The sequence below is a fragment of the Mytilus galloprovincialis genome, chromosome 2 (assembly GCF_965363235.1).
Source record: "Mytilus galloprovincialis chromosome 2, xbMytGall1.hap1.1, whole genome shotgun sequence".
Taxonomy (NCBI): domain Eukaryota; kingdom Metazoa; phylum Mollusca; class Bivalvia; order Mytilida; family Mytilidae; genus Mytilus; species Mytilus galloprovincialis.
In genome coordinates, this window is record NC_134839.1 from 10909737 (window position 1) to 10937213 (window position 27477).

The 27477-nt window shown below is 32.2% G+C and overlaps 3 protein-coding genes across 6 annotated transcripts in view; 1 reads left to right on the forward strand and 2 right to left on the reverse strand.

The window, feature by feature from the left end:
- Positions 1 to 27477, forward strand: part of LOC143062863 (polycystin-1-like protein 1) — a 242837-nt gene that overhangs the window by 93370 nt on the left and 121990 nt on the right. For 2 of the 3 annotated variants that reach the window (XM_076234680.1, XM_076234681.1), the window contains 3 exons: positions 12194 to 12276; positions 14242 to 14397; positions 23342 to 23447. In XM_076234680.1, the coding sequence (XP_076090795.1) occupies positions 12194 to 12276; positions 14242 to 14397; positions 23342 to 23447 (345 nt within the window). Of the gene's footprint in view, positions 1 to 12193; positions 12277 to 14241; positions 14398 to 18298; positions 18367 to 23341; positions 23448 to 27477 lie in introns of those variants that run through there. The other variant, XM_076234682.1, reaches the window with a different exon arrangement.
- Positions 237 to 3978, reverse strand: LOC143062866 (uncharacterized). Of its 2 annotated transcripts, none has more exons than XM_076234684.1 (2): positions 2361 to 3978; positions 237 to 1693 (listed from the first exon to the last, which is right to left on the reverse strand). In XM_076234684.1, the coding sequence occupies exons 1-2, from the start codon at positions 3968 to 3970 to the stop codon at positions 1438 to 1440; spliced, it is 1866 nt and encodes a 621-aa protein (XP_076090799.1). In that variant the 5' UTR covers positions 3971 to 3978; the 3' UTR covers positions 237 to 1437. The 2 variants fall into 2 exon arrangements, with proteins under 2 accessions (XP_076090799.1, XP_076090800.1); XM_076234685.1 differs by lacking the exon at positions 237 to 1693 and adding an exon at positions 2005 to 2188.
- Positions 3974 to 6872, reverse strand: LOC143062865 (uncharacterized). Its single transcript, XM_076234683.1, has one exon. It carries the CDS (start codon positions 6710 to 6712, stop codon positions 3974 to 3976), a length of 2739 nt encoding a protein of 912 aa, XP_076090798.1. The 5' UTR covers positions 6713 to 6872.

Sequence of the window (27477 nt, forward strand, 5' to 3'; positions counted from 1 at the left end):
ATAAGTTCATTGGAAATTTGCCAATATAAAATGTTGCTGATGAAGCTTTTTTTCCTTATCTTATCTAAAATGTTTTTAGATAATGTATGTTGGACATTTGCCAGACATGACTATGATGTCATTTTCTATTTTTATTTGCCAATAACTTTATGTAAATAACTTCATTGAAAATTTGCCAATATAAAATGTTGCTGATGAAGTTTTTTTTATTGTTTTATACAATAAACAATGTATATGAGACATTCCACAGTACAGTGTATATCTATTGTGAAAGATGTCCAAATTTTAAAGCGTAGCATATCTTTATTTTTTTTGTGCAGCCTGTAAGATTAATATATAAATAATTAAACTACGTTGTTAGGAACATAACTTATACCGTTTTGGGGCATTAAAACAGCATTTTCATTATAGTGGTTGAAAGGTAACGCACGTTACTTGACCGATCAATATTCAGTTTCTATTCAAATCAGAAGAATAAATCTCTATCAAATGATGATGACTAGCAATTTCCAACATAAATGTAACATTTATTGTGCATTTTTGTTAATATTTTTCAACCATAGACGTCTACTTTTATCTGTTGACATTGTGCTGGTAGTGTGGTCATACTTCATCTACATTGTTATACTTATAATGAGAATTACTGTTGATTAACTGATGAAATAAGTGAATCTGAAAAGTTAAGAAATGTTTCTGTAAAATGTTTAATATAAGCTAAAGAAAAGTCTGCAGAAACCCAACTATTTCATACAAAATAGTAACCTATGTTACGTTTGGCAATATAACAGACGTGATGTCAAAACACAACGTCTGTTACCTTTTTTTAGTATTTTCATTGTTATATTTGAACTATACTTAGTGTTGAGATATTTTCTATTGCCAAATGTGGTATACAAACAAAGTACAATACCCATCATGCGGTTTTTAGCACAAACAGAGAAAAAAAAGATGACTAGGTATTGATTTTTGCCCATGAAATGTTAAGTGTATGTGAATATAGAAAAATAAGCTTGCCGAATCAATCAACATGTTTACCATATTAGCTTTATGAGACCTCAGCAAAAAACAATGGGTATAGTGGCAATGAAGGATGGATGAAAGCAAATAAACAAAATACCACCTTTATACTAGATCGACATTATCAAGTTTTTTACCATGATAGTTCACGTGTGGCAAATACTAATTTTATTTTCCAACCTAGGCTCAAAAGTTTGAGCTTTTGCACTTGAGGCAATAGTACCAAACATAACACATATTGAATGGTACACATTCACTTGTGTATTGGAGCTGCAAACACAAAAGGGCCATCAAAAACCAAGGACAACAATAAGAAACGCCAACAAAAAGAACTAACTTGAATGATAGAATAATGTTGAAAGGATATATTTTGGTGTTACCACATTTTTTACTACTACACCCATTAATAATAATAAACAATTATGGACTATTCAAGCAATTGTGACACTGTGTTACCAGTAAACATAGTAAGTCAAATGAATGAAAACATTTAATTATCAAATTTAAAGTGAAAGAATGTCTTGTTGTTTTTTTCAGTCGTATTTGGTTTAGCGAGTCTTTGAACAATATGTTCCTCAGGTTCCTGTGATGAATCTTCCCTCGCTGGCCACTTGTAACCATATTTACACTTCTGCATGTATCGCAGTATATATTCTCCCTCAACAATATCAACGATCTGGAAAAAAGACGAAAGATGTAATTTAAACAAAATAAAAAAAGTTGATGTGTAAGACTTTTATAAAAAAACTTAACTTGTTTAAAGACTGACATTTTAGTCCAAACCAAAACAAAATCAAATTATTGAGAACATGTGTAATCAGTTTAGTTCCTCAGCTAGCTTTCAGTTAATTAGTCAGCAAGATTTAGATAAAACATCAGTAATGACAAATAAAGTCCAATAAGACTAAACAATAGGCTCACCTATTATCACTGTACCAAACATGAGTATTAAAACTTAAATCTGAAACATGCAATAACAAAGGACACCAAATGTGATTGATGTCAATAATTAATCTGCAAGAAAAATAAAAGAGAAAGAACATCAACGAAACACAATAAACAAATAACAATAACAAAGAACCTTTTTACCTCAGCAACAAAATTCTGTGTTTTTTTTTGTCCACATTGAAGTTTCACCAACACGAAATTTCCCACATCATGATGCATTAGCCTAAATTCATAACATAATTATCATAAAAAAAAACTTGACATACCATTTCAGTTAAATAATATATCACACAAATATTAAAACAAATCAAAAAGGAGAGAAGTTTACAAATTTTTTTTCAAATAAAACTTCATTTCAACAATATCAAAATTAATAAAGAATAATATTCCCTTACCTTTTGCAATCTGCTTTGTCTGTTGTCTCCAAGCCATCTACTTTCTCTGGAGTCACCATGCCATCTGCTTTCCCTGGGGTCACCATGCCATCTACTTTCTCTGTTGTCTCCACACCATTTGCTTCCTCTGTTGTCTCCATACCATCTGATTTCTCTGTTGTCTCCAAGCCATCTGATTTCTCTGTTGTCTCCAAGCCATCTACTTTCTCTGGAGTCACCATGCCATCTGCTATCTCTGGAGTCACCATGCCATCTGCTTTCTCTGTTGTCTCCATACCATCTGACTTCCTTGTTGTTACCAAGCCACCTGCTTTCTCTGTTGTCCCAAAGCCATGTACTTTCTCTTGAGTCATCATGCCATCTGCTTTCTCTGGAGTCGCCTTGCCATTTACTCTCTCTATTGCCTCCATACCATCTACTCTCTCTGTTGTCAACAAGCCATCTGATTTCTCTGTTGTCTCCAGCCCATCTACTTCCGCTGTTGTCCCAAAGCCACGTACTTTCTCTGGAGTCATCATGCCATCTGCTTTCTCTGGAGTCACCATGCCATATACTCTCTTTATTGTCTCCATACCATCTACTCTCTCTGTTGTCAACAAGCCATCTGATTTCTCAGTTGTCTCCAGGCCATCTGCTTCCTCTGTTGTCTCCAAGCCATCTGTTTTCTCAATTATCTCTAACCCATCTACTTTCTCTGAAGACATCATACCAACTGCTTTCTCTGTTGTCATCAAGCCATCTGAATTCTCTGTTGTCTTAAAGCTATCATATATCTCTGTTGTCTCCATGCCTTCTGCTTTCGCTGGTGTCTCCATACCATCTACTTTTTCTGTTGTCTCCAAGACATCTGCTTTCTCTGTTGTCTCCATACCATATACTTTCTCTGTTGTCTCTAAGCTTTCTGCTTTCTCTGTTATCTCCATGCCATCTGCTGTCTCTGTTGTCTCCAAGACATCTGCGTTCTCTGTTGTTTCCATGCCATCTGCTTTATATGTTGTCTCCATGTCTTCTGCTTTCTCTGTTGTCTCCATGCCTTCTGCTTTCGCTGTTGTCTCCAAAACATCTGCTTTCTCTGTTGTCTCCATACCATCTGCTTTCTCTGTTGTCTCTAAGCTATCTGATGTCTCTGTTGTCTCCATGCCATCGGATATCTTTGTTGTCTTCAATCCATCTGCTTTTTCTATACCATTAACTGTCATATTTTCTGTACCAATATCATTTACTGCACCAACGTCTATATCCATACTATCAATGTCATATGTCATTTCTAGAATATTTCCAAATACACTGCTTATCAGATCAGAACCAAATAAATCCATTGATAAATCTGGTGTGCTTTGTTCTTCCAAAACAACTAAATCATCGTCAAATGGTTCTTTTGGTTTTTCCATTTGCAAAAGTACAACAAAGTGATTTGGCACCCATTCTGAAGGTTTATCGTCAATTCCTCCTGTGTTTGTCCACATAATATGTGCTGGAAGTAGGTCTGTATTGTATGTCTGCTTGAATGGAAAAAAGTGTCTATGAAGGTCCTTTCTGATGGTTAGTCCAGCATACACTGGATACACTGAGACAACCTCTCTGAGTAACGCATTGGAAATTGCTGCCATTTGCTAAATACCCATATAAGCCGCATGATGGGCGACACTTAGAACCTCTTGCTCAAATATGGACTCAATGTTGTGCTTTGATAAGTGTTGAACCATATAAAATGGCGAAAACATTGCATATTGCTTTGCTATATCCCTTTTTCTGGTTCCACCTCTCTCCAAATAATGGTCATCAAGGTATTTTTGCTTCTGCTGTACTAGCTCAAACACTATTCTAATTCTTATTTCCTTGAAGTGTTCTTCTGTTCCATATGCAATTAAACTTGCACAACGTGCCAAACAATTTCCATCCCCATAAATAGTTGTTGGATAAAATCCCTTATCCATATATTCTCCTGTTACAAGTGGCAATGAACCTTTGTCTATTTCACGCTTGTGAGACACAATATATATGTCTTGCTGGTTTGTCACTGGAGGAAGTTTACCTACATCTCTAACAAGATCTTCAACCTGTTCATAATGAGTGCATGAATTTAACTGTTCATACAGATCTGGGAAAACTATATAATCAACAACTAATGTTTTGCTAACACCATCCTGTATCCAAACCTTATCTAATGTTTCAACACCATCCGGTGTCTCAACACAATCCACTGTCTCAACCTCATCCACTGTCTCAACCTCATCCACTGTCTCAACCTCATCCACTGTCTCAACACCATCCACTGTCTCAACACCATCCACTGTCTCAACCTCATCCACTGTCTCAACACCATCTGGTGTCACCATACCAGCTGCATCAACGCCATCTGTTGTGGTATTCTGTTTTGTTTTGACTTTTTTGTTCACTGTTTGTCTTTTGTTTCTTTTCAGTCCTTTCTTAGGTTTACATTGGTCTTGTTCATTTCCAGCTTGCATTAATCTTGTCACTTTCCATTCATCCACATATGCTTTGTTGGTACAACAATTATAATTTTCAAGCAAACATTCTTCACAAAAGCAAGTCAAATTTCTGGTCTTGATCATATTTGGATCATCTGTAAGACCTTTGATACTGTGTATTTTTTGTGTTCCTGGCACTGTTTTACAATTAAAGCTTTTATCATGGTCTATTTCTGTCTTTCCTACTAAAATATAGTGTGTCCTATGGTGTTGATGAGCTTCCTTCTCATCTTTGCTATTCTTTGTAAGAAAATGAACAGCACTTTCTGCATTACTTATGACTGCTTGGTTTGATTTCACTGCTCTACTAAGCTTTGATTTCACAACTGCCACTACCTGGTCACCAGGTCCTTTGCCATGACGACTTCCAAAGTAAGATCTATGAATTTTCACATTTGAGTTACAAATATAACTGAAGGGAATTTTGCTCTTATACTGTGATGAACACCCATCTGTAAATTCAAACAATGTGTCACACTGAATATTTTTCTCTTTTAAATGTTCAATAGTTTTATTTTCAAACCAATTAACTGCGTGTGCATCATGGCGAATATCTTCACTTAAAAACACAACATCTTCCTTAACTGTACTATTGCATCCTTTCTCATTACACTTGTAATAACACACCACAGGGTGTACTGTTATTTGAGTATGAATCCAGTAGAGAAACTGTGGTTCATCTTGAAACTCACAAACATAGTTACGTCCAAAGTCTAGCACTGCAATCACACAGTTTACAGGTGGGTGCTGTGAAATATTCTGGAATTGACCTAATTCCCAATGGGCAATAAATAAATGTTTTTTCAGGAATAAAATCTCAGAACACAATTCATCAATTAAAGTGTTGCTGTTCGAACTTTTGAGAATGAGGCCTTTCTTTTTTTCTTTGTTGTCAGTGACGGCCCATACATAATAGTCTACCCCATATTTGTTGGTCACGTCCTTTAGATGAGTTCTCATCTTCTGTTCTCCACATATGTTGCAAAGCCCGTCAATACAATCCTTCTTGTGGTACTGGTTATCCCCTTTTGGACACATAACTATATTAACAGCACAGTATTTGTCCTTGATTTTTAGTTCCTCTGCATTTTCACAAGAACGGCCAATTAATTTATTGACCGTCTTCAACTTCAGTTCTACATTTAAACAGTATTCACATAAACACTGCTGCAATTGTTGATCACAAAATGTTTTAACATTTTTTGGGCGCAGTGATGCAAACTTGCTTTTTCCTAACTTAACGCTTGGATTCTTTTCCTTATAGATTTGAAATGTGTCTAACAATGATCTGTGCATTATGTGTGCTGCTTTTCCATCTTTGTTAACCAACCTTTTGTCTGGCAATGGTGTTGATATCTGTGGGTGTAGAAAAAAATCTTTAACGTCTTCAGTTATTTCCTCAGGGATTTTATCTGATCTGACTTTGTATTCATTCAGCATGTTCAGTTCTGAACATTTATTTAGGTACGACCATTTGATGCCCAGGTGTCTGCTTACATTCTTAGCACTTTTAACTTTAGACTGTATGCATGCTGATACTAATGCTCGACGTAAGGTTTTCTCAGATTTCTTATTACTGCTTTTTAGTCGAAATATTTGTCTTTTTATATTATTAAAGCAATAGGTTTCTACTTTTCTCTTTTTTGGTGTGGTTATTCCTACTCTTGCAAGTGCTGCATGTTTCTTGGGTGATGCATTACTTATTATATTAATGACTACTCTTGCCATTTTTTCTGCACATTTTGGGAGATACTGCTTTACTCTTTGTGTTGCTTTTTCTTCAGCTGAAGGACTACTAAAAACTGAATTACCATTTGCTGGCTTTGTTCTCGTCTTTTTGTTCTGCGACATTTTTCTCATTCGGTCCTTTTCCTTAACACGTCTTTTTTTCTGGCAAGATGATCTGCTACGAGAATCTTGCTTTTTTATTCGCCAGTATTCTCGCTGTTCTAAGATTTTTTGTCTTGTCTTTGGTTTTATTCTCTTCTTTTCTATCCCAAGAGCTTTTTGTTTTTCTCTATGTCTTTTAGCTCTAATACGATTTCCTTCTTTTATTTGTTCTATTTCTGTTTCAGTTTTTTTCCTTCAGTCTATTCTCTTTGGCTTGCTCTGCATTCTTCTTTTTTATCTCCAAATAATCTAAAAAGAAAAAGACAAAATCAAGGTCGACATACTTTTATGTGATTTAAACATGGGTCTTAGCAATTGTGAGGGACAAAATATGCGAAAAACAAATGCCTGTGTTTAAAATATTCAAAATTTATGGCCACAATGAAAATTTCGATTATAATGTTGTTTTTTTAGAGAACATAGACTATATCGACATTTCCAACAATTTAATGAGGTTTTCATGCACTAACTATACTGTGATGTTGCCAATTTTAGTGTAAATATTTACACAGTCATATAGACACATCTTTGAAACCAGAATGCTACAGATGATTGGCACCAAATTTGGTCAAATTTTTACAAGTAGTTTCAGCAAAAAAGATGTTTAACAAGAATGTGTCTATAGTACAGGGATGGCCCACCCCCACTATCATTTCTATGTTCAGTGGGTCGTGAAATTGGGGTCAAAACTCTTAATTTGGCATTTAAATTAAAAAGATCATATCATAGGGAACATGAGTACTAAGTTTCAGGTTGATTGGACTTCAACTTCATCAAAAACAACCTTGACCAAAAACTTTAACCTGACACTGGACATGGGACAGATGGACGAATGAATGCAGAGACCAGAAAACATAATGCCACTACTATTGTAGGTGGGGCACAAAAAAATTTCAATGCGTGACAAATGCCAAATGAAGCGTTAGTTCACACAGCCCTTCTGGCCAGATAACTTATTAGGAGTCCTTTACAGGTCTTAATTTCAGGTTTTCTCTGTATCTTTTCTGTTTCTCTGCATTGCTGAGTTTTGGTACATGCATACATCCTTCTTCTTCAGCTGGTTTTTCTTTCCTAGGCCTCATTTCCATTCTGTAAATACCAAAATAAGCCAAATAAACTGTAATTCAAGCGTTTTCTACTATAATCAAAATGTCACATTTCTCTTTCAATGTATGAATGTGAAACACTGTTACTTTTTACATCATTTTAGGGTTAAGATGTCCATAATCACAAAGCAAAATATTCTAGTATATTTGTGGTTTATCATTATATATCTTTCAAATTTAACAGACTATAGGTACAAAAATGTACTTCTGTTAACATGTAGAATGTTTTCAATATTGCAGTCATAACGATGCTGATATGATAAATTATCATTATGTCAAAATGTTGCGACATTTGACACCATTTTGTTTAACATTAAAGGTCAATATTCACATATATAACCTAATTTGTTAACACTTGTTTACCTTGGACTATAAATATATTTTGAGACAATAATTCTGTTTCAAGAACACAAAAAATATGTTCTTTATAATAAAATGATGACTGTTCTATTACAGTAATATAGTATAATACTTTGCCAAACAGTTGTTATTTGGACTCGTCTCTTCACAATTTGTTTTTTTTAAAGCAAGTCAACATCACATATGTTACTTCATTGTCAAACAGTATTAATTGAATAATATAAACAAGATTATATTTTTTGAAGCAAAAAAAAATAGATTGGAACTCAGGATTTTAACATATTTAAAGCATTATTAAACTGATTTTGTTACATTTCTTGGTTTGTCGAGATATGTCAAACTGCTGTGATTTGGACATACTTTATTCACAATATTTAAAATAAAAAAATAGTCAATTTTCACAACTGTTACAAAAAAGTTGTAGAATGATGTTGCATAGAATAATTGCACTGTCTTTAGACGATAAAGAGCATGACTTCTTTGTTTTAAAAGTATAATTCTGACAAGAACATTCAAATTCTAATGTTAAGTAAGTTTAAGTAAATTGTAAACAGTTTATGATTGACCATGATTTTTTTCCATAAAAGTCACATGTAACATTAGTTGTTCATCTTAAGGTAAACTGGTAAATAACAGTCTTTCTTATATTATCATGATAGTTATAAAGAATTTTAAACCATCCTCTTTAAATTTAAATCTTTATCAAAGACTTCAATTAAGAACTACATCTAAATTAATTTGATGTCAAAATCATGTTATACTGGACATATTTTAAGTAAGACAAATATCTTTGATGAGTGGTCAAACATCACAGCTGTTGTTTTTTGTGTTGTGAAATTTGTTTGTGCATTAAATGTACTTAAATGGTACATTGACATGTGGGTGATTTAAGATAAGAAAACAGAACTTTTGATACTTTCAGGTAAAGAGTATATTAAAAGTATTTTTGAACAGGATATGGTAACACCAGTGTGCTTGACAATGTTAACAGGTTGAATTAAGTCATGAATGACAATGTTACACCAGCCAAGATCTAATAAATTAATTTCTTATTTGTAACAATTATTTATAATTTTGTATACATTATCAATAATAAGCCTAAAAAAAGGAACAAAACACATTGAGCAATGTTTAATTTATTGTATCAGCCAGACACCAAACTGTTGTGATAAATGACAGTTTTTTTCAGGCAAGAACTGAAAAAACAAAAAGTCCATAATAACATTGTTATCTTTTTATGGGAAAATGTTCACATGTACAATTCAGATCTAATAAGGCATGTAATTTTCACCTTTATAAAACAGAAGTATGTAAACAAAACCCATTATAATGTGTTTAAAACATGTTATGATTGGTGATTAATAGAAATACATTGCTTAGTAACAACTGTGTACTTGACATTTCTGTCCAGGACGTTGAAGTCAACCATCACTTAGTTATTCATGGTTAACATAAACACACATCCCTATGGATCTACATTTCTTTTTGTTTTCAAAGTGTACATGTATCATAGTAGATTCTTTTTGCAACTTTTTCTTTATCATGACAAGCTTTCTTTTTGATGATGTGATGTACAAAAAACATAAGTGATGTTTGACTCTAATTTTAAACCAGACAATGTATGTCAATGATAACATGTGTTACCCATGTCAATACCGGAATCATGCGTATATCGCGTGTCCCTTTCCAAACTCCCCAGGTATTTTATATAAAGTTTGCACTCTTTAAAACAACCATAGCACATTAAAACCACATCTAAACACGGGACATTTAATGGATTATTTACTTATAACGGTAACTAATGTTATCATTCTCAACGAACGTGAAAATCCTCAATTTCTGACTGAAAACTTACCGGAGGAAATTGCTTGCCATCTTGTATTGTAATAACCAAATCAGATACGGTATTAATCCGGTCGTTTAACTTCCGGTGGAATTGTCTAGAACAATCAACTGCAGATTAAAATTCATTGGATAAAATTGCATAAACTGCATCCAACAACCGTTACTTTTTTGACGGAATATTTTTTATTTTTTTCAGTTGTGTTTATTTTTTTAGGGTCCATTGCTCTGTACCCCATACTATAAGAAAAACGTGTTATAACATCAGATGTTTTCAGTGATAACAAGTTTGCGTTTTTTTTATTTCACATTTTGCTTTCTGTGTGTCTTGTTGCTAACACTGTTATTTGACGGAAAATCGTAACACTTGGGTTATCATCTAAATAAATCAAAGTTTTCCTAGAAAACACCACTAAAACAACTTTATGTTCATAATTGAAATAAAATATTGATTGCACTATGCTTTAAAACCATCAACTTGAACAGAAAATAGTATCATGAACCAAAAATTTTGCTGTGAAAATTTGACACTCTGTTGAATTTTGCATTTGTCCGTGATTTTTTTCTCAAAATTTAAAGTTTTAACTTCAAATCTTTTTTAATATAACTCCAATCACCATGAAATTTTAAGAACTATCTCTTTATTCATTTAGTTTCAATTCTGATATCTAACACTTTTAGTTTTATGATTATAATTTGCTCTACACAGGTTATAATGAATGTCACTGTAAGTTCCACTGTAGCGTGGAATGGCTCATATTCACTTTTACTACCAACCAATCTTTACCATTCAGTGATAACAAGCACTTTATTTTACATTTTAATATTTTATGATGTATTTAAAAGAGTAGTTATTGTTGCAAACTCCATTAGAAATTTGAATTGATATCAGTTTTGGAAAAAGGGAAACAGGGATGTGAAAAAAGGGGGGGGGGTTTAAATTTTTCTCATTTCAGATTTCATAAATAAAAAGAAAATTTCTTCAAACATTTTTTTGAGAGGATTAATATTCAACAGCATAGTGAATTGCTCAAAGGCAAAAAAAAACTTTTAAGTTCATTAGACCACATTCGTTCTGTGTCAGAAACCTATGCTGTGTTATGATCAACTATTTAATTTTAGATTTAAAAAGTTTAAGGAAGAAATCTTTAATTGATTTGTAAATTCTTGACATTTGTTTTGTGTAAAAAAAAACCATGTAATGTCAAAAATTTGATCACAATCCAAATTCAGAGCTGTATCACGCTTGAATGTTTTGTCCATACTTGCCCCAACTGTTCAGGGTTCGACCTCTGCGGTCGTATAAAGCTGCGCCCTGTGGAGCACCTGGTTAAAAATTTGAATGCCTTGAACTTCAGAGAGTTTAAACTTGTACTAAAATTCTGTACTTCTCCTCCCTTCATTTTTGATCTTCTTCAGAATTCAAAATCTCCGCTATGCATGTGTATATAAACTGGTAACATTTCTAAGTTATATCTCATATCTGGGAACCAGTATGTAAACAAAATAAAATATTCATGAATATTATATTTCTCCCCATAAGAGGTGTGGTTTGTCAGACAGCTGTATTTACAAAGTGCAAACTATACAGAATTTTAGTGAAGTTTACAGAAAATCTTGAATATATATACCTTAGGGTGTTATGCACCTGCTATGTTTGGTTTTATCAGAATTAATTTAAGGGTTTCTCATTCCTTAACAATGAGTAGACATTTTGTATTTACAACTCCACCTAAATCTGGAATGACTGGATCATCTCTTTTTATAGAATATTAAGTACTATACCGAGGTGTATTGTACACCAGCTGTTTATTACTTCTTGAAGGAATGATTTACTGAATGCTTATGTCTCCAAAAGGCGATAGGCAGGCATACTGTTAGTTGTAACCCTCCCATGACTAAGCATAATATACATTGCAACTAAGGTAGCCAACCTACATATTCTTTTCATCCCTTACCACTGACTAGATTTTGATAACATTTTAATGCACCATATATGTGCAAGTCGAGAGAAGCAGCTCCATTATTATTCTATTGAAGCCATTCACAAGTAATTTGTATTCCTGGATAACAGTTGTTTAACTATATTTTACAGTGTTGGTCTCTGGAATTGTTTTTGAACCATTGTTTTCATTTATTGCAGGGAAATTATTCCAAGTTGGATACTGTTGATATTGATTATGGGGACCAGAATCAAGAAGTTATAGAAAAAAAAGATCCCTTTGAGTAAGTTCATATTTGAGTATACTTCCATTAGAGTAATTTATGGGCCATTTTATTAGCATTATGATTTTTAATCAGCTCTTTTATGCCACCACACTTTGCTCCTGTAAACCATGCTAATTCTATTAGTGTTTTTTGGTGGGAATTTCTACTTAAAAGCCAAATAAACTGAAGTATGACTACAGTCCAAATATATCCAAACTTACATATGTCTAGCACTAAATCATTGCTTTAAAGACAAAGAAATTACAAATATATTAATGAAATATTTCAAGGATCCCCATCAACACTTAAATAAGAATTCCCCAAACAAGAAAAAGGATTTGATCAAAGTTTAATTATTTTTCATGGACAAATACCTTTCTAGTGATAAAATACCATAAACAACCATGGGAATTATAAGATTTATATAGGCCAATTTTAAACTTTCTCCTCTTTTATCTTTTTAAGTGTCAAATTTATAACATGTCGTACAAACTTTATAAATATTTTATCTGTGTGTACCATTTCTGCATCCATAAGTGGTTTCCAAATATTTCCTCACCATATAGACTTAATATTTGACATGTAAAAACTATCAAAAAGTTGTATTTTATGGGAAGAATCATTTTTGTAAATCCATATTTTCTGTACAAAGCACGGAATTGATTTAAATAGTGATTTCCTAATTGAACATATATATGGATTTTGGCACTCGAGTTTTACACTCAAAATGTGTAACAGTTTACAATTAGAGAATTTTTTATTTTAAAATCTTAATAGGATAAATGGGCTTAAGTTTATTTCAACAAAATGCCAATATATCATCACCAGGATTTTGTCAAGTAGATTTTAAAGTGTTCAGTAAACAGTGAAAAAGATATGAACTTTTATTTTATTCTTTTGGTGGGTATTTTTTGGCATTCTATGTCTCAAGTAAAAATATGCTGATGCCACAAGGATCACTTACAGAAGTGCAGAAAATACAAATTTTATATATTTATTGTAGAAAAAAAACGGGAAGTCTAGCATTTGAACTAACATTTACTTTAGTGTTTAAATATTATATCATTCTTTCTGTTTGATTTTGTGTCATAAAAAATTATAAACTACTTGATGAAATAAGATTTATTGTGTCATTTTTTGAGGGGAGTTTTTAAAAATGACTTGTTAAGTGTTAAGTATCAACTGTCACCTTTATGATCAAACAAAATTGTGCATATTCATGCAGAATGTCAATATTAGTATAGTTATAGACTGAAGGTATTATGAGTAGGGACTGGTATTTTAGGTTGTTTGAGAGTAGGGCATGAATAAATTGTTGTCTTTTAAACACATTGTGAATGAACTTGCAAAGAAATAGCTCTTTGGTCGGGGTTGTTGTCTCTTTGACACATTCCCTGTTTCCATTCTCAATTTTATGTTTTGAAGACTTAGAAACACTAAGGTGAAAGTTCATGGTTTTTACATATTAATTATCTTATACCACACAAGGAAATTTGTTATATTTTGAGTGAAGAAAATGGTGCGATTTGAGTATTATTTGGAAGTATGTTTAAATAATGTATAGGTGACAAGAAATGTCTACAATTTATCAAGGCTAATCATTTGAGTATATGAATCAGTTTATGTCAAACTGCAATAGGTATTATATGAAGAAATAGCTTTACAAGAATATCCTTCAACATGTTCAAAATAAATAGGAATTTTAAATGATATTGCAAATTATAGGTAGATTGATAGTCGCATCAGATATATTTGTTTATGTGAAATTTGTAGAAAAATTGAATATTTATTGTTATGGGAAACTCTGATAACAAAATATATGTCAGGCCTTAGTAGACGGATATATTGTTTGTTTTAAGGATTTGATTGATTAAGAGGGATTTAATCTAATCCCTAAGCTTTGAATAATGGAGGAAATAGAAAAAGCCAGACAAGTTTGTTGCACTAAGCATTATATAAATAAATGTAATTCCTGCATTTCAGATGGAAACATTTTTATAAAAAGGCAGATTTATACCATATATTGGTTAGTTTCTCTGGAGAGGATTCTGAAGAAGAGCCTATTGATAGTCTGATAGTAGTAGAGGAAGAAATTTCTGGACTGTCTCTGACTGGACCAACTGTTGTAGAAATCAGAGGGTGAGTATATATGGATAGCATAGATTGACCAATTAATTGGTTGACATTTACTAAATTTACTGGTGTAAAAACAAATGGGACCAGAGCTGAAATTGACTCAAGTAGTCTTCAACTTATACTTGTTTGGCTTTCTAACTATTTTTGTCTGAGCGTCACTGATGAGTCTTGTGTAGACGAAAGGCACGTCTGGCGTATCAAATTATAAGCCCGATGTACCTTTGATAACTCTTTACTGTTGTTCAGAAACAATTGAAGGGTAAACAAATAAGAAGATGTGGTATAATAGCCAATGAGACAACTATATATATACCAGAGTTCAAATGAAGTGTATATAAGCAATATTAGACAACTGTACGGCCTTAACATGAGATAAACCGAAACTGCATAGTCAGCTATAAATGGTCCTGACATGAAAATATTAAACCAATTAACTTATGACTATCAACAACCAAAGACAACCACTGAATTAGAAGCTTCTGACTTTTGGACAGACACATTAAGTCACATGTGGCAACCAAAAATATGTGAAAAATGTGTGGATTTCTTTTTTCTGATGAAGAAAAAGGCTATAAATGTAAGTGGCCATGTGTCAGGCACATTCTCAAGTCTCAAGACATTGTATTGTATGAAATAAAGAAGCAAGAAAGTTTGACTTGAGATAATTGTAAAACAGAGTATTTTACGTACTTCAGTAATAAATCATTGAAAGAAGAATAGAGAGATCTGCCAATTATCTGACAAGACCGAGATAGAACACAGGAAACCCAAGCCTTGTAGTCTTGTTACTAAAGTGATAATAAAATTCTTCTGCATGTTTCTTTAAAGTTTTTTTGACAACTGTCTGATTAAAGTCTGTAGATTTTGCAGCTTTGCTTACATGTGGTTAATGTTATATATACGTGTTATTGTAGGTTTACCAAAATTTGGCATAATTCAACTGAATAATGTTTTATAGAAAAAAGCATTTATTTTTTAAGTGAAATGCTGAACTTTTTTTAATGCAATTTAATTTTACTAACTTTCATGTAAATGTGCTATTCTTTTAAGGAAATCAAGAATTGTTTTTAATAAACCAAAATTTTTCTGTTGAAATGAGTAAGTCGCATCAACTGACCATAGCTCAAATAAAATTCAAGTAAACCTTTCTAGCTGTAGATGCTGAAACATGCATTTCATGTTTTTCAATTTTCAAAAAGCCCGTTATTATTCTATAGGTAATTTATTTAATAGAAAAATGGTTTAATCACATTCTTCTTTTCTTAGGAATAATGAACAAAATAAGAAAAACCTCCATGATAATGTTGAAACTTTAGTTTTGTTTTTAATGTTTTTGAAAGGGGGGAGGGGGGGGGAGATATATTTACCAATGACTAGTGACTAGATATTAAGTAAATGACAATGTTTCACGAAAATCGAATTTGACCTATTGTTATATAGCATGACTGACTGCAAATATATGTTTGTGATTGTATATATGTTAAATGGGTTACAACTATAAGTTACCACTTCTATGTCAAGTCATGCTTACTGCTAATTGTTAAAATACTTATTTTGATATATGACTTTATAATTCTGACATATGAAAGAAATTCGATATAAAATAAAACCTAGTGTCACACGAAAAGTTAAGCTATCTTGTAGAACATATCTTTAGGACATGATGTTTCCTTGCACTTGATGACTTTGCATAATTAATCTAGATGTAACTTTTGACTGTTACAACCTTTTTTGACACTAGTAAGTGGCATCAGGCAGAAACATTTATATTAAATTTATAAAAATCCCTGTTCGACTTTTATGGTTCTATGTGAACTAAATGTGTCAGGGGTGGTTCAAGCCATTTTAAATGGAGGGGTTTCGAAACGCAGTATTAAGGGGGAGGGTAACAAACTATATGTCCCCAGTTAGATGCATTGATAGTCAAAAAGAATTTGGGGGCATAATTTTTCAAGAAGTTATAAAGGTACCAATGGGTAATGACAAACCATAATTTAATGACATAAATGAACCCATGGTCAAATGATTAGACTGAAAAGAAAGCAACAGTTAGCATGACATAACACACAAAACTGAATTGAATAACACAAATCTGGGGGATGAACATTGAGGCTTGCTATTCTCCAGGTACCAATATCATAATTGAAAATTTAGTAGTAAATAATGATGTGATGTGCAAAGTCAGATGCATATTTTGTGCCGAAATATGTGTATTTATTATTTTTTATACAAAATTGACAAAAAAAACCAATTTATCTCAAGTTAGTTGTAAATTTTGCACCGTCATGGTATTATTTTCAATTATCATATTTCAATAATGGTATGGATTCCTTGAAAATATTCATGTTCCTGCATTATAAGGGGAATAACATTTAATTAATATAGCACGTATCATTAGGACCATGTAGACTCGTGGTATATAAAGAAGCATTAGTGAAGTGAACTATATCAGTTCTTTAAATCTGCTTTAGGTATTTACATTTTTTCTAGATAACAATGTTTGATGGCTAATGTCTACCATCTATGCATCCTAATGTCTCAGCATCACAGAAAATAATTTACAAATAATTGTGGACTTTGATATTGTGCAGCCCAAATAATGGCATTTTTTCATGTAGTATTAAATAATATTTTGTTAACTAGAATTTCTCACAAGAAATATTTACATTAATTACATCATACTTATCAAATTTATTCATGTGCCTGCTATGTTTTAACATGTTATCGGGCATATAATGATAATATGTTGTAAAACAAAACTTTAGTATGATAATAGAGGTATTTTTTATCATTTCTATGAATTATTTATTACATAAAAAGGCCATAGTTTATATTACATATGAATTATGTGAACTTTAAATGTGGATGATATAAACTGGAATCATATGCAAGTATTATATATATAGGGAAATATTTTTTTTTTGTTTCTTCATGTTTCGTATTACATAACATTTTTAAGAATACCATTTTCCTATTATCACAAGGTTAAAAGATAAGGGAAAAAATACCAACATTTGCAATGTGTTAGATGGGAAGCTACATCTTATTTCTTTGAAGCGTATCAAGGACCAGTACTTGGTTTTTACTTTTAACACTCATATATACTATATTAGATAGTTTTTTCCATCATTCTAAAAAATGTCCATTATGCATGACAAAAGAAAATAAGTTTTAATGGCATCTTTCTGCTCTATGCATTTTTCATGATATAAAGTTGTCTTATAAATAGTCCAAAATTGTCTCATCAAAATCCCAACAGAGAGAAAGAGATTTTACAAGTCAGCAAAACTTGAAATAATTTTGATGTAGCATGAATTTCCTTCCTGTATTACATAAAATTGAAAAGCTTTTCAAGGTGATTTTGAAGGTAATTAAAACACTGGCATCCTCTGTATAAACAGATGTTACTGTAACTTGATTCAGGAAACCTGCACTTAAAGTTGTTTTTATAAGGGAAACTAATAAAACAAGGACCAAATGATGGAATGGAATTAATGTTATTATGAGGCTTTTAAAATGTTCTAAATGTGATATGACTGACAATTTACAACTTTTTTCCAAAGATCAAATGACAAGAATTTCACCAACTAAAGGTCCCCATACAGCCTTCAACACTGAGGCAAATATTTACTGTTAAGATAGATATGAAAGGCCTTGTGGGAAAATAATTCCAATCCTGGTACCTATTATGAGTGTATTTTGAATCAATTTAGGAGAAATCAAACAAAAAACAAAATTTGCTCAGCACAACCAACAATGATCAGATTGTTCTGTATGAAAGAAGATTTGTCAAACAACAACATAATAAACTTTTTATTGAGCAAGGATTTGTTGTGACTTTGTTTTAGAGTATTCCAATTTTGAATGTAAGAAGATTTCATGTTAGTGTCTTTCATTGAGTAGACACAGGGGATGTGAAAGTTAATATTGTAATAGGTTTCTGATTATATTGGAACATATATCCATCATTGGGTAAGGAAACCTTTCTGTTATAAATTGATTAAATTATGGAAGATGTTGTAATGGTAAAAAAAGTTTAATTTAATGAAACACAAAGTATTATTTAAATTCAGATATCCCTGTCTTTTCTTTCTGCAAGAAATTGATCTGTCCCCTCAGTCATGGTACATTCGATTTGAAATATTTGCATAGTTTGCATATTGCTCAGGTGAGCCATTTCTTTTTGTCAACTGTTTATTAATTAACTGATAAATAAAAAAAAAACAATATAAAAAAAAAAATGTATTTCAATTCTGTTACTTCTTTATAAATCTGTTCTTAAACATTTGAGGTCAAGTTGCACATTTGAAATGGAGTTTTAAATCTAAGATGTAGAGGAAAAGGAAAAGTTGTTGGTAGTGCAGTTTGTTCTTTGTTATAATATAGAATGAAAATCGTGTAAAAAAAATGTTTTTTGTTGCTAAAACATTATCTTGTTTTAATGACATCACAAGAACAATGTTCCACCTATGATGAATTATACTTCAAAATAATTCAAGTATGATAAAAAAAAACACTGTGCCCTGATTTAATTAATCTTGATAACCTCCCCTGATAAGAGCTTTATGAAATAAACAGTCTAATAGTTAAAGCCCAAAATTAAACCCTTTAAAAATAAGATTTGACATTTCAAGTACAATGTTTATGTCTCCGCCTTGTTTAATATCAGGTTTTACCATTCAAAACTCTTGTAAATCTTTGTAAAATAACCTAAATCATAAAATATCCATGATATAAGAAATTTTGTTTATGTCAACACTTAAAAATGCATATAAACTGATAAACATCATTGAAAGTTTGAAATATAAAACCTTGATCCGTATATGACAAATTAAAGATTTCTTGATCATGACATTAATTGTTTGTCAGTTAAAAAGAGATTGACTTTAGTTTTTTTTGTATAAATTGAAGAAAAGTACTTAAAGTTACCCTATATCATGTATATTGACAGAGTTTTTTTTTATTGTAAAAACCTACCCTGGTAAGCTAATTAAGTCTACATGATCAGAAAGGGTATTACAGAAAATCTTTCATATTCCATTTAACAAAGGTTATCTCTCTTATACAAGTGTTCACTCCCATTACAAAAAAAAATAGAACTTACTTATAGCATAGATGTATACTTATAGCCAGGCCCTATGGTCTCTGGTTGATATGTTTCTCATTGTCAATCATACCACATCTCCTTATTTGAATATCATATATATTGGACTTATTTTAGAGTCAACTTTGCAAGTATTATAACCCCAAATGTTCAGTCAATCTCTCTGTCATATTCTTTTCCAAACAAATGCAGGGCCTCCTCTGATGTCTTGTAATACTAATTCTCTAGTTTGTCTGTAGAAACCCTCCTGTAAATCAAATATTAAAGTGCATTACAATATAATAGGCTAACTTTTAAACTCTAAATTTAGTTTGTTGTTCATAAGAAGGATGTATATTTAGCATAATTTGAATGAATTATTAATATCCAGTTGTGTTTTTAGTTTGATTTTAACTATTTTAAATACAGGAAATTACATTTTGGCATGTAATTTTAGCTATAAATAAAACCAGTTTATTCATAAAGGACTCTTGTCAATATAATCACATGAAATCTTTTTGTGGGTATATGAATTCATAATAAGGTTGGCTTTGTTTATAGTTAGGATTTTGATACCCTACAAAAAAAATATGAGCAATTTACCATTAAAAGTCCTTATGACATGAATGAACAGTCTCATATTCACATTCCCCCTCCCCTCCCCCCCCCCCCCCCCAAGTTCTATTGAAACTGAAAGTCAACAAATGGATAATGGATGGCAAGAATATTGTAATGTCTACTCCTTTTGTTTCTTAGGGGCTCATTTTTAGCTCACCTGGCCCGAAGGGCCAAGTGAGCTTTTCTCATCACTTGGCGTCCGGCGTCTGTCGTCCGTCGTCCGTCGTCGTCCGTCGTTAACTTTTACAAAAATCTTCTCCTCTGAAACTACTGGACCAAATTAAACCAAACTTGGCCACAATCAACATTGGGGTATCTAGTTTAAAAATTGTGTCCGGTGACCCGCCCAACCAACCAAGATGGCCGCCATGGCTAAAAATAGAACATAGGGGTAAAATGCAGTTTTTGGCTTATAACTCAAAAACCAAAGCATTTAGAGCAAATCTGACATGGGGTAAAATTGTTTATCAGGTTAAGATGTATCTGCCCTGAAATTTTCAGATGAATCGGACAACCCGTTGATAGGTTGCTGCCCCTGAATTGGTAATTTTGAGAAAATTTTGCTGTTTTTGGTTATTATCCTGAATATTATTATAGATAGAGATAAACTGTGAACAGCAAAAATGTTCAACAAAGTAAGATCTACAAATAAGTCAACATGACCAAAATGGTCTGTTGACCCCTTTAGAAGTTATTGCCCTTTATAGTCAATTTTTAACCATTTTTCGTAAATCTTAATTATCTTTTACAAAAATCTTCTCCTGAAACTACTGGACCAAATTAAACCAAACTAGGCCACAATCATCATTGGGGTATCTAGTTTAAAAATTGTGTCCGGTGACCCGCCCGCCCAACCAAGATGGCCGCCATGGCTAAAAATAGAACATAGGGGTAAAATGCAGTTTTTGGCTTATCACTCAAAAACGGAAGCATTTAGAGCAAATCTGACTGTAGTAAAATTGTTTATCAGGTCAAGATCTATCTGCCCTGAAATTTTGAGATGAATCGGACAATTCGTTGATAGGTTGCTGCCACTGAATTGGTAATTTTAAGGAAATTTTGCTGTTTTTGGTTATTATCTTGAATATTATTATAGATAGAGATAAACTGTAAACAGCAAAAATGTTCAGCTAAATAAGATCTACAAATAAGTCAACATGACCAAAATGGTCTGTTGACCCCTTTAGGAGTTATTGCCCTTTATAGTCAATTTTTAACCATTTTTCGTAAATCTTAGTTATCTTTTACAAAAATCTTCTCCTCTGAAACTACTGGACCAAATTAAACCAAACTTGGCCACAATCATCATTGGGGTATCTACTTTAAAAATTGTGTACGGTGACCCGGCCAACCAATCAAGATGGCCGCTATGGCTAAAAATAGAACATAGGGGTAAAATGCAGTTTTTGGCTTATCACTCAAAAACCAAAGCATTTAGAGCAAATCTGACATGTGGTGAAATTGCTTATCAGGTCAAGATCTATCTGCAACAACAAAAGAAAGAGAGTTTTTAACGACCTCAGCTGGCTATACAACCCTTGCACAATCAACTGAATTTTGCAGAAATCATGAATAGGATAGATTGTCCTTATATGATAATTTTTTATTACTTTTTTGCTTTTTTTGGCAAAGTGGGGGGGGGGGGGGGGGGGGGGGGTTGCGCAACAACAAAACTACTTCACACCTTTCTCATTACTTTGCATTTCTTGTTAGATAAATTTTACAAAAATTCTCCCCTGAAACAACTGTTGAATTTAAACAAACTTGGTTTAAATCACCACTAGGATATCCAGGGACCACTGTGTATGATGACCCTGCCTGACCACATGGCTGAAATAAAACATAGGTTTCAAATGCACTTTTTAGTATTATATCTCTGAAACTAAATGACAGTACAACAGTTGCATTTATCATGCAACAATTGTAAATAAAAATATCAGGTGAGCGACACAGGGTCCTTGGACCCTCTAGTTTAATCTTTCGATCTGTCATGTCTGTTTGAAAAAGAAATGAATTCAAAATTCAACTTCCAAGCTTTTTTTTTAGCTGATTGGTAATGTTAAATGGGAAAGCTTTTTGTATGAGTATAATAAAATTAGGACATTACAGTGGGCACTGAATTTTATTTGACTTAATGCTATTAAGTAGAACATAACCACGTGTAAGAAATCATTTTGCAGTGTAAGAATTATTGTACCACATGAGACTAATCTACGTGACTTTCAGGAGTAGAAAAATAATGCAAATAATAAATCTTAGCGAACATGTAAAACTTAGAGCTTTCATTTTTTAAGGTCATTTGAAAATTGTGATATTAAATTGCCACAATATAGGCTTTAATGGACCTAACATGAAATGGGCTATAAAAGACTAAAAGCGAAATAAAAATTCCAAGAAAATAAAATGGTTTACGTGCTTGGCTTTTGATTGTTTGTTTTGAGCATTTCTTAAGTAGTCCAGACTCGATAAGTTTGAAAAGTGTTAGTTTCTTTTTCATAAAAAAGGAAGTTGCAATTGAAGTATAATTATCAAACTAGTGAAAACTATTGCAAGAAATGTGGGGGGGATCCTAACTTGGCTTTAAATGATACATCTTGTGATAATTTAATCAAATAAAAATAGAAATGACATAACTGGATTTTTATCTCTCAGGAAAGTACTTGAAAGTTTAAGTTTTAAAATATTTGATTGACATAGTTAATGAGCACTTAAAAACAGTCATAGGATATTTTATTAATTGACCTAAGATAAACAAATAAGTTGGAGCATGACATTATCTTGTGATATGATATTTATATACTTATACATATAAGACTGTTCTTTCATACATTAATTCTACGCACACTTTGTTTATGAACACTCTTGTAATGGTTGTGAAATACTGAAGAGGGAAAACATTTGGTGGGAATTATTTTTATTGTTGATAAGTTTAATACATGATTGTGTCAGCACTGAGTAATTTCCAGGAAATATTGTTCATCAAAGTATAGTTTTGAAAAACTTCATTTTACTACGATAACTCAATGTTAATAAATTAAAATTGTGTGGAAAACTGAAGTTGGATATGTAAGGCTTATAAGTATTTTTCCTTGTTTACCGGTACTTCCTGTCTATAATTGTTTTGAGCAGAAATTTGAATTTGCGTAAAATTTCTAAAATATTTGCTTTCTACAATTATTGGAAATGAGATATGTCAAATATTTTACTTAAAAATACTAATGTAGATTGTGTTTGGTATCATTTCAGGTTAGGAAGACATCATATATGGGATACTTCAACAGAATCGGGAACAAACATGATATACATGTGGGATTTTGGTGGACAAGATGTCAAATATACAACCCACAACAAGGTAGGATATATATTGGAAGACACATTTATTTTGTGTGTCTTAAATTAATTAAAGAAGAAAGCAAAACTTAAATAAGCTTGCTGTTCCTTATGAGCCAAGGCTCTCTGTCAAAGGCGATACTTTGACCATATATGAAATTGAGAAAGGAAATGGGGAATGGTTTACTTTTTATACGACCGCAAAAATTTTAATTTTTCGTCGTATATTGCTATCACGTTGGCGTCGTCGTCTTGCGTCGTCGTCGTCCGAATACTTTTAGTTTTCTCACTCTAACTTTAGTAAAAGTGAATAGAAATCTATGAAATTTTAACACAAGGTTTATGACCACAAAAGGAAGGTTGGGATTGATTTTGGGAGTTTTGGTCCCAACATTTTAGGAATTAGGGGCCAAAAAGGGCCCAAACAAGCATTTTCTTGGTTTTCGCACTATAACTTTAGTTTAAGTGAATAGAAACCTATGAAATTTTGACACAAGGTTTATGACCACAAAAGGATGGTTGGGATTGATTTTGGGAGTTTTGGTTCCAACAGTTTAGGAATTAGGGGCCAAAAAAGGGCCCAAATAAGCATTATTCTTGGTTTCGTACAATAACTTTAGTATAAGTAAATAGAAATCAATGAAATTTAAACACAAGGTTTATGACCACAAAAGGAAGGTTGGGATCGATTTTGGGAGTTTTGGTCCCAACAGTTTAGGAATTAGGGGCCAAAAAGGGGCCCAAATAAGCATTATTCTTGGTTTTCGCACCATAACTTTAGTATAAGTAATTAGAAATCTATGAAATTTAAACACAAGGTTTATGACCATAAAAGGAAGGTTGGGTTTGATTTTGGGAGTTTTGGTCCCAACAGTTTAGGAATAAGGGGCCCAAAGGGTCCAAAATTGAACTTTGTTTGATTTTATCAAAAATTGAATAATTGGGGTTCTTTGATATGCCGAATCTAACTGTGTATGTAGATTCTTAATTTTTGGTCCCGTTTTCAAATTGGTCTACATTAAGGTCCAAGGGGTCCAAAATTAAACTTAGTTTGATTTTAACAAAAATTGAATCCTTTGGGTTCTTTGATATGCTGAATCTAAAAATGTACTTAGATTTTTGATTATTGGCCCAGTTTTCAAGTTGGTTCAAATCGGGGTCCAAAATTAAACTTTGTTTGATTTCATCAAAAATTGAATAATTGGGGTTCTTTGATATGCCAAATCTAACTGTGTATGTAGATTCTTAATTTTTGGTCCTGTTTTCAGATTGGTCTACATTAAGGTCCAAAGGGTCCAAAATTAAACTAAGTTTGATTTTAACAAAAATTGAATTCTTGGGCTTTTTTGATATGCTGAAACATATACTTAGATTTTTGATTATGGGCCCAGTTTTCAAGTTGGTTCAAATCAGGATCCAAAATTATTATATTAAGTATTGTGCAATAGCAAGAAATTTTCAATTGCACAGTATTCAGCAATAGCAAGAAATCTTCAATTGCACAGTATTGTGCAATAGCAAGAAATCTTCAATTGCACAGTATTGTGCTATAGCAAATATTTTCAATTGCACAGTATTGCGCAATAGCAAGAAATATCTAATTGCACAATATTGTGCAATAGCAAGAAATTTTCAATTGGAGTTATCTTTCTTTGTCCAGAATAGTAGTTGAATCAACTTAAATCATTGTTTTATACAATATACAATGTATATTCACTTTACTACCAACTGATAAATTAAAACAATCTTTACCATTCAGTGATAACAAGCACTTTATTTTACATTTTAATATTTTATGATGTATTTAAATGAGTAGTTATTGTTGCAAACTCAATTAGGAATTTAAATTGAGATCAGTTTTGGAAAAAGGGAAAGGGGGATGTGAAAAAAAATGGGGTGGAGGGGGGGGGGGTTAAATTTTTCTCATTTCAGATTTCATAAATAAAAAGAAAATTTCTTCAAACATTTTTTTGAGAGGATTAATATTCTACAGCATAGTGAATTGCTCAAAGGCAAAAAAAAATTTGTATGTTCATTAGACCATATTCATTCTGTGTCAGAAACCTATGCTGTGTCAACTATTTAATCACAATCCAAATTTAGAGCTGAATCCAGCTTAAATGTTGTGTCCATACTTGCCCCAACTGTTCAGGGTTCAACCTCTGCGGTCGTATATAGCTGCGCCCTGCGGAGCATCTGGTTAGAAATTGTGACTTCGGTGGAGAAGTGTCTCAATAGCACTTATATCACATCTAGGTATATCTATAAAAACACTTGTTTTTTTCTTTATGAATGAAATATAAGAGACCATCATACAATTATTCTATTTACTGTGTTTCGAAAATGCATTTACTATGTTCAACCTTAACAGTTAAATATAGAATATTTAACTAATGTCGGTTAGACACTTGTTTACCTTATATTGAAGTAATACAAATATGTCAGGATCCTCTGGCCTTGTTAGTCTTGTATTATTTTTATTTTATTTTCTTGTGTACAATTTGGAGTTTAGTTTGGCGTTCATTATCACTGAACTAGTATATATTTGTTAAGGGGCCAGCTGAAGGACGCCTCCTGGTGTGGGAATTTCCCGCTACATTGAAGACCTGTTTGTGACCTTCTGCTGTTGTCTTTTCTATGGTCGAGTTGTTGTCTCTTTGACACATTCCCCATTTCCATTTTCAATTTTATTTGATATATTAATAATTTGAACTCTTGACATAATTTTTAGACATACAACCTAACATTAGATTAATGATTCATACTGTAATATTATCCTTATTAGAATTTTGTTTTAAAACACTCTAAAAACAGATCATTATTTTCGATTAATTACTTTCATTATTAATGTTTTTCTTCCTTTACATCGATGAAAATCATAATTTCACTATCTCTTCCTGTTTGTCGCTGATACTTTTCTTAAATTTCTTGGAACGAAATTGATATTGAATTTCAAAAACTAAGCTTTAGATGTTTGTTTTAAGATAAAAATGATTTTGTGGTGCTTTTGAATTTTTTTTTATCCTTCTTAAGTGGACTTTACCAGCTATCAGCTGAAGTGTGCCTCAAGGTGTGAGAGTTTCTTACTGCAATTAAAACCCATCATGCCCATTGGTTGTCTTGGGCTTTTTCTGCCCTTACTGTGGGTTGATATCTTAATAATCAATTTTGGATGTAACACATCTTCTAATTGGCTGACAGTATTTTGCTATCAGCGCATACACATAATTTTGTCATGTGACTGTGACGTCATGATAATCCTTTTTTCATGATTTACTCCAGTTTAAGATGGAATCTTGAATTAGATTATAAGAAATGACTGTAATATTTGTTCTGTCTATTGGAAATAACATAAAAAATGTGATGTTAAAATAACGACACAGGTTATTAAGTGTGCACCACATTTTTGATGTTATTATTTCATAGACAGGAAAAAAAATATATTACAATCATTCCTTAATAAACTATTAGACCATGATTGATCAAAAGTAGAAACCATGTAATGACTTCACAAATTATCTGAATATCATTCAATTTCTTTGGAATCGTAATGTATGTATAATATATTTTTGGTTGTTCTATGTAAAGACATATGCAAATACTTTTTATGCCCCACCTACGATAGTAGAGGGGCATTATGTTTTCTGGTCTGTGCGTCCGTTCGTTCGTTCGTCCGTCCGTCCGTCTGTTCGTTCGTTCGTTCGTCTGTTCGTTCGTCCGTCTGTCCCGCTTCAGGTTAAAGTTTTTGGTCAAGGTAGTTTTTGATGAAGTTGAAATCCAATCAACTTGAAACTTAGTACACATGTTCCTTATGATATGATCTTTCTAATTTTAAAGCCAAATTAAACTTTTGACCCCAATTTCACGGTCCACTGAACATAGAAAATGAAAGTGCATGTTTCAGGTTAAAGTTTTTGGTCAAGGTAGTTTTTGATGAAGTTGAAGTCCAATCAACTTGAAACTTAGTACAAATGTTCCCTATGATATTATCTTTCTAATTTTAATGCCTAATTATATTTTTTATCCAATTTCACGGTCCATTGAACATGGAA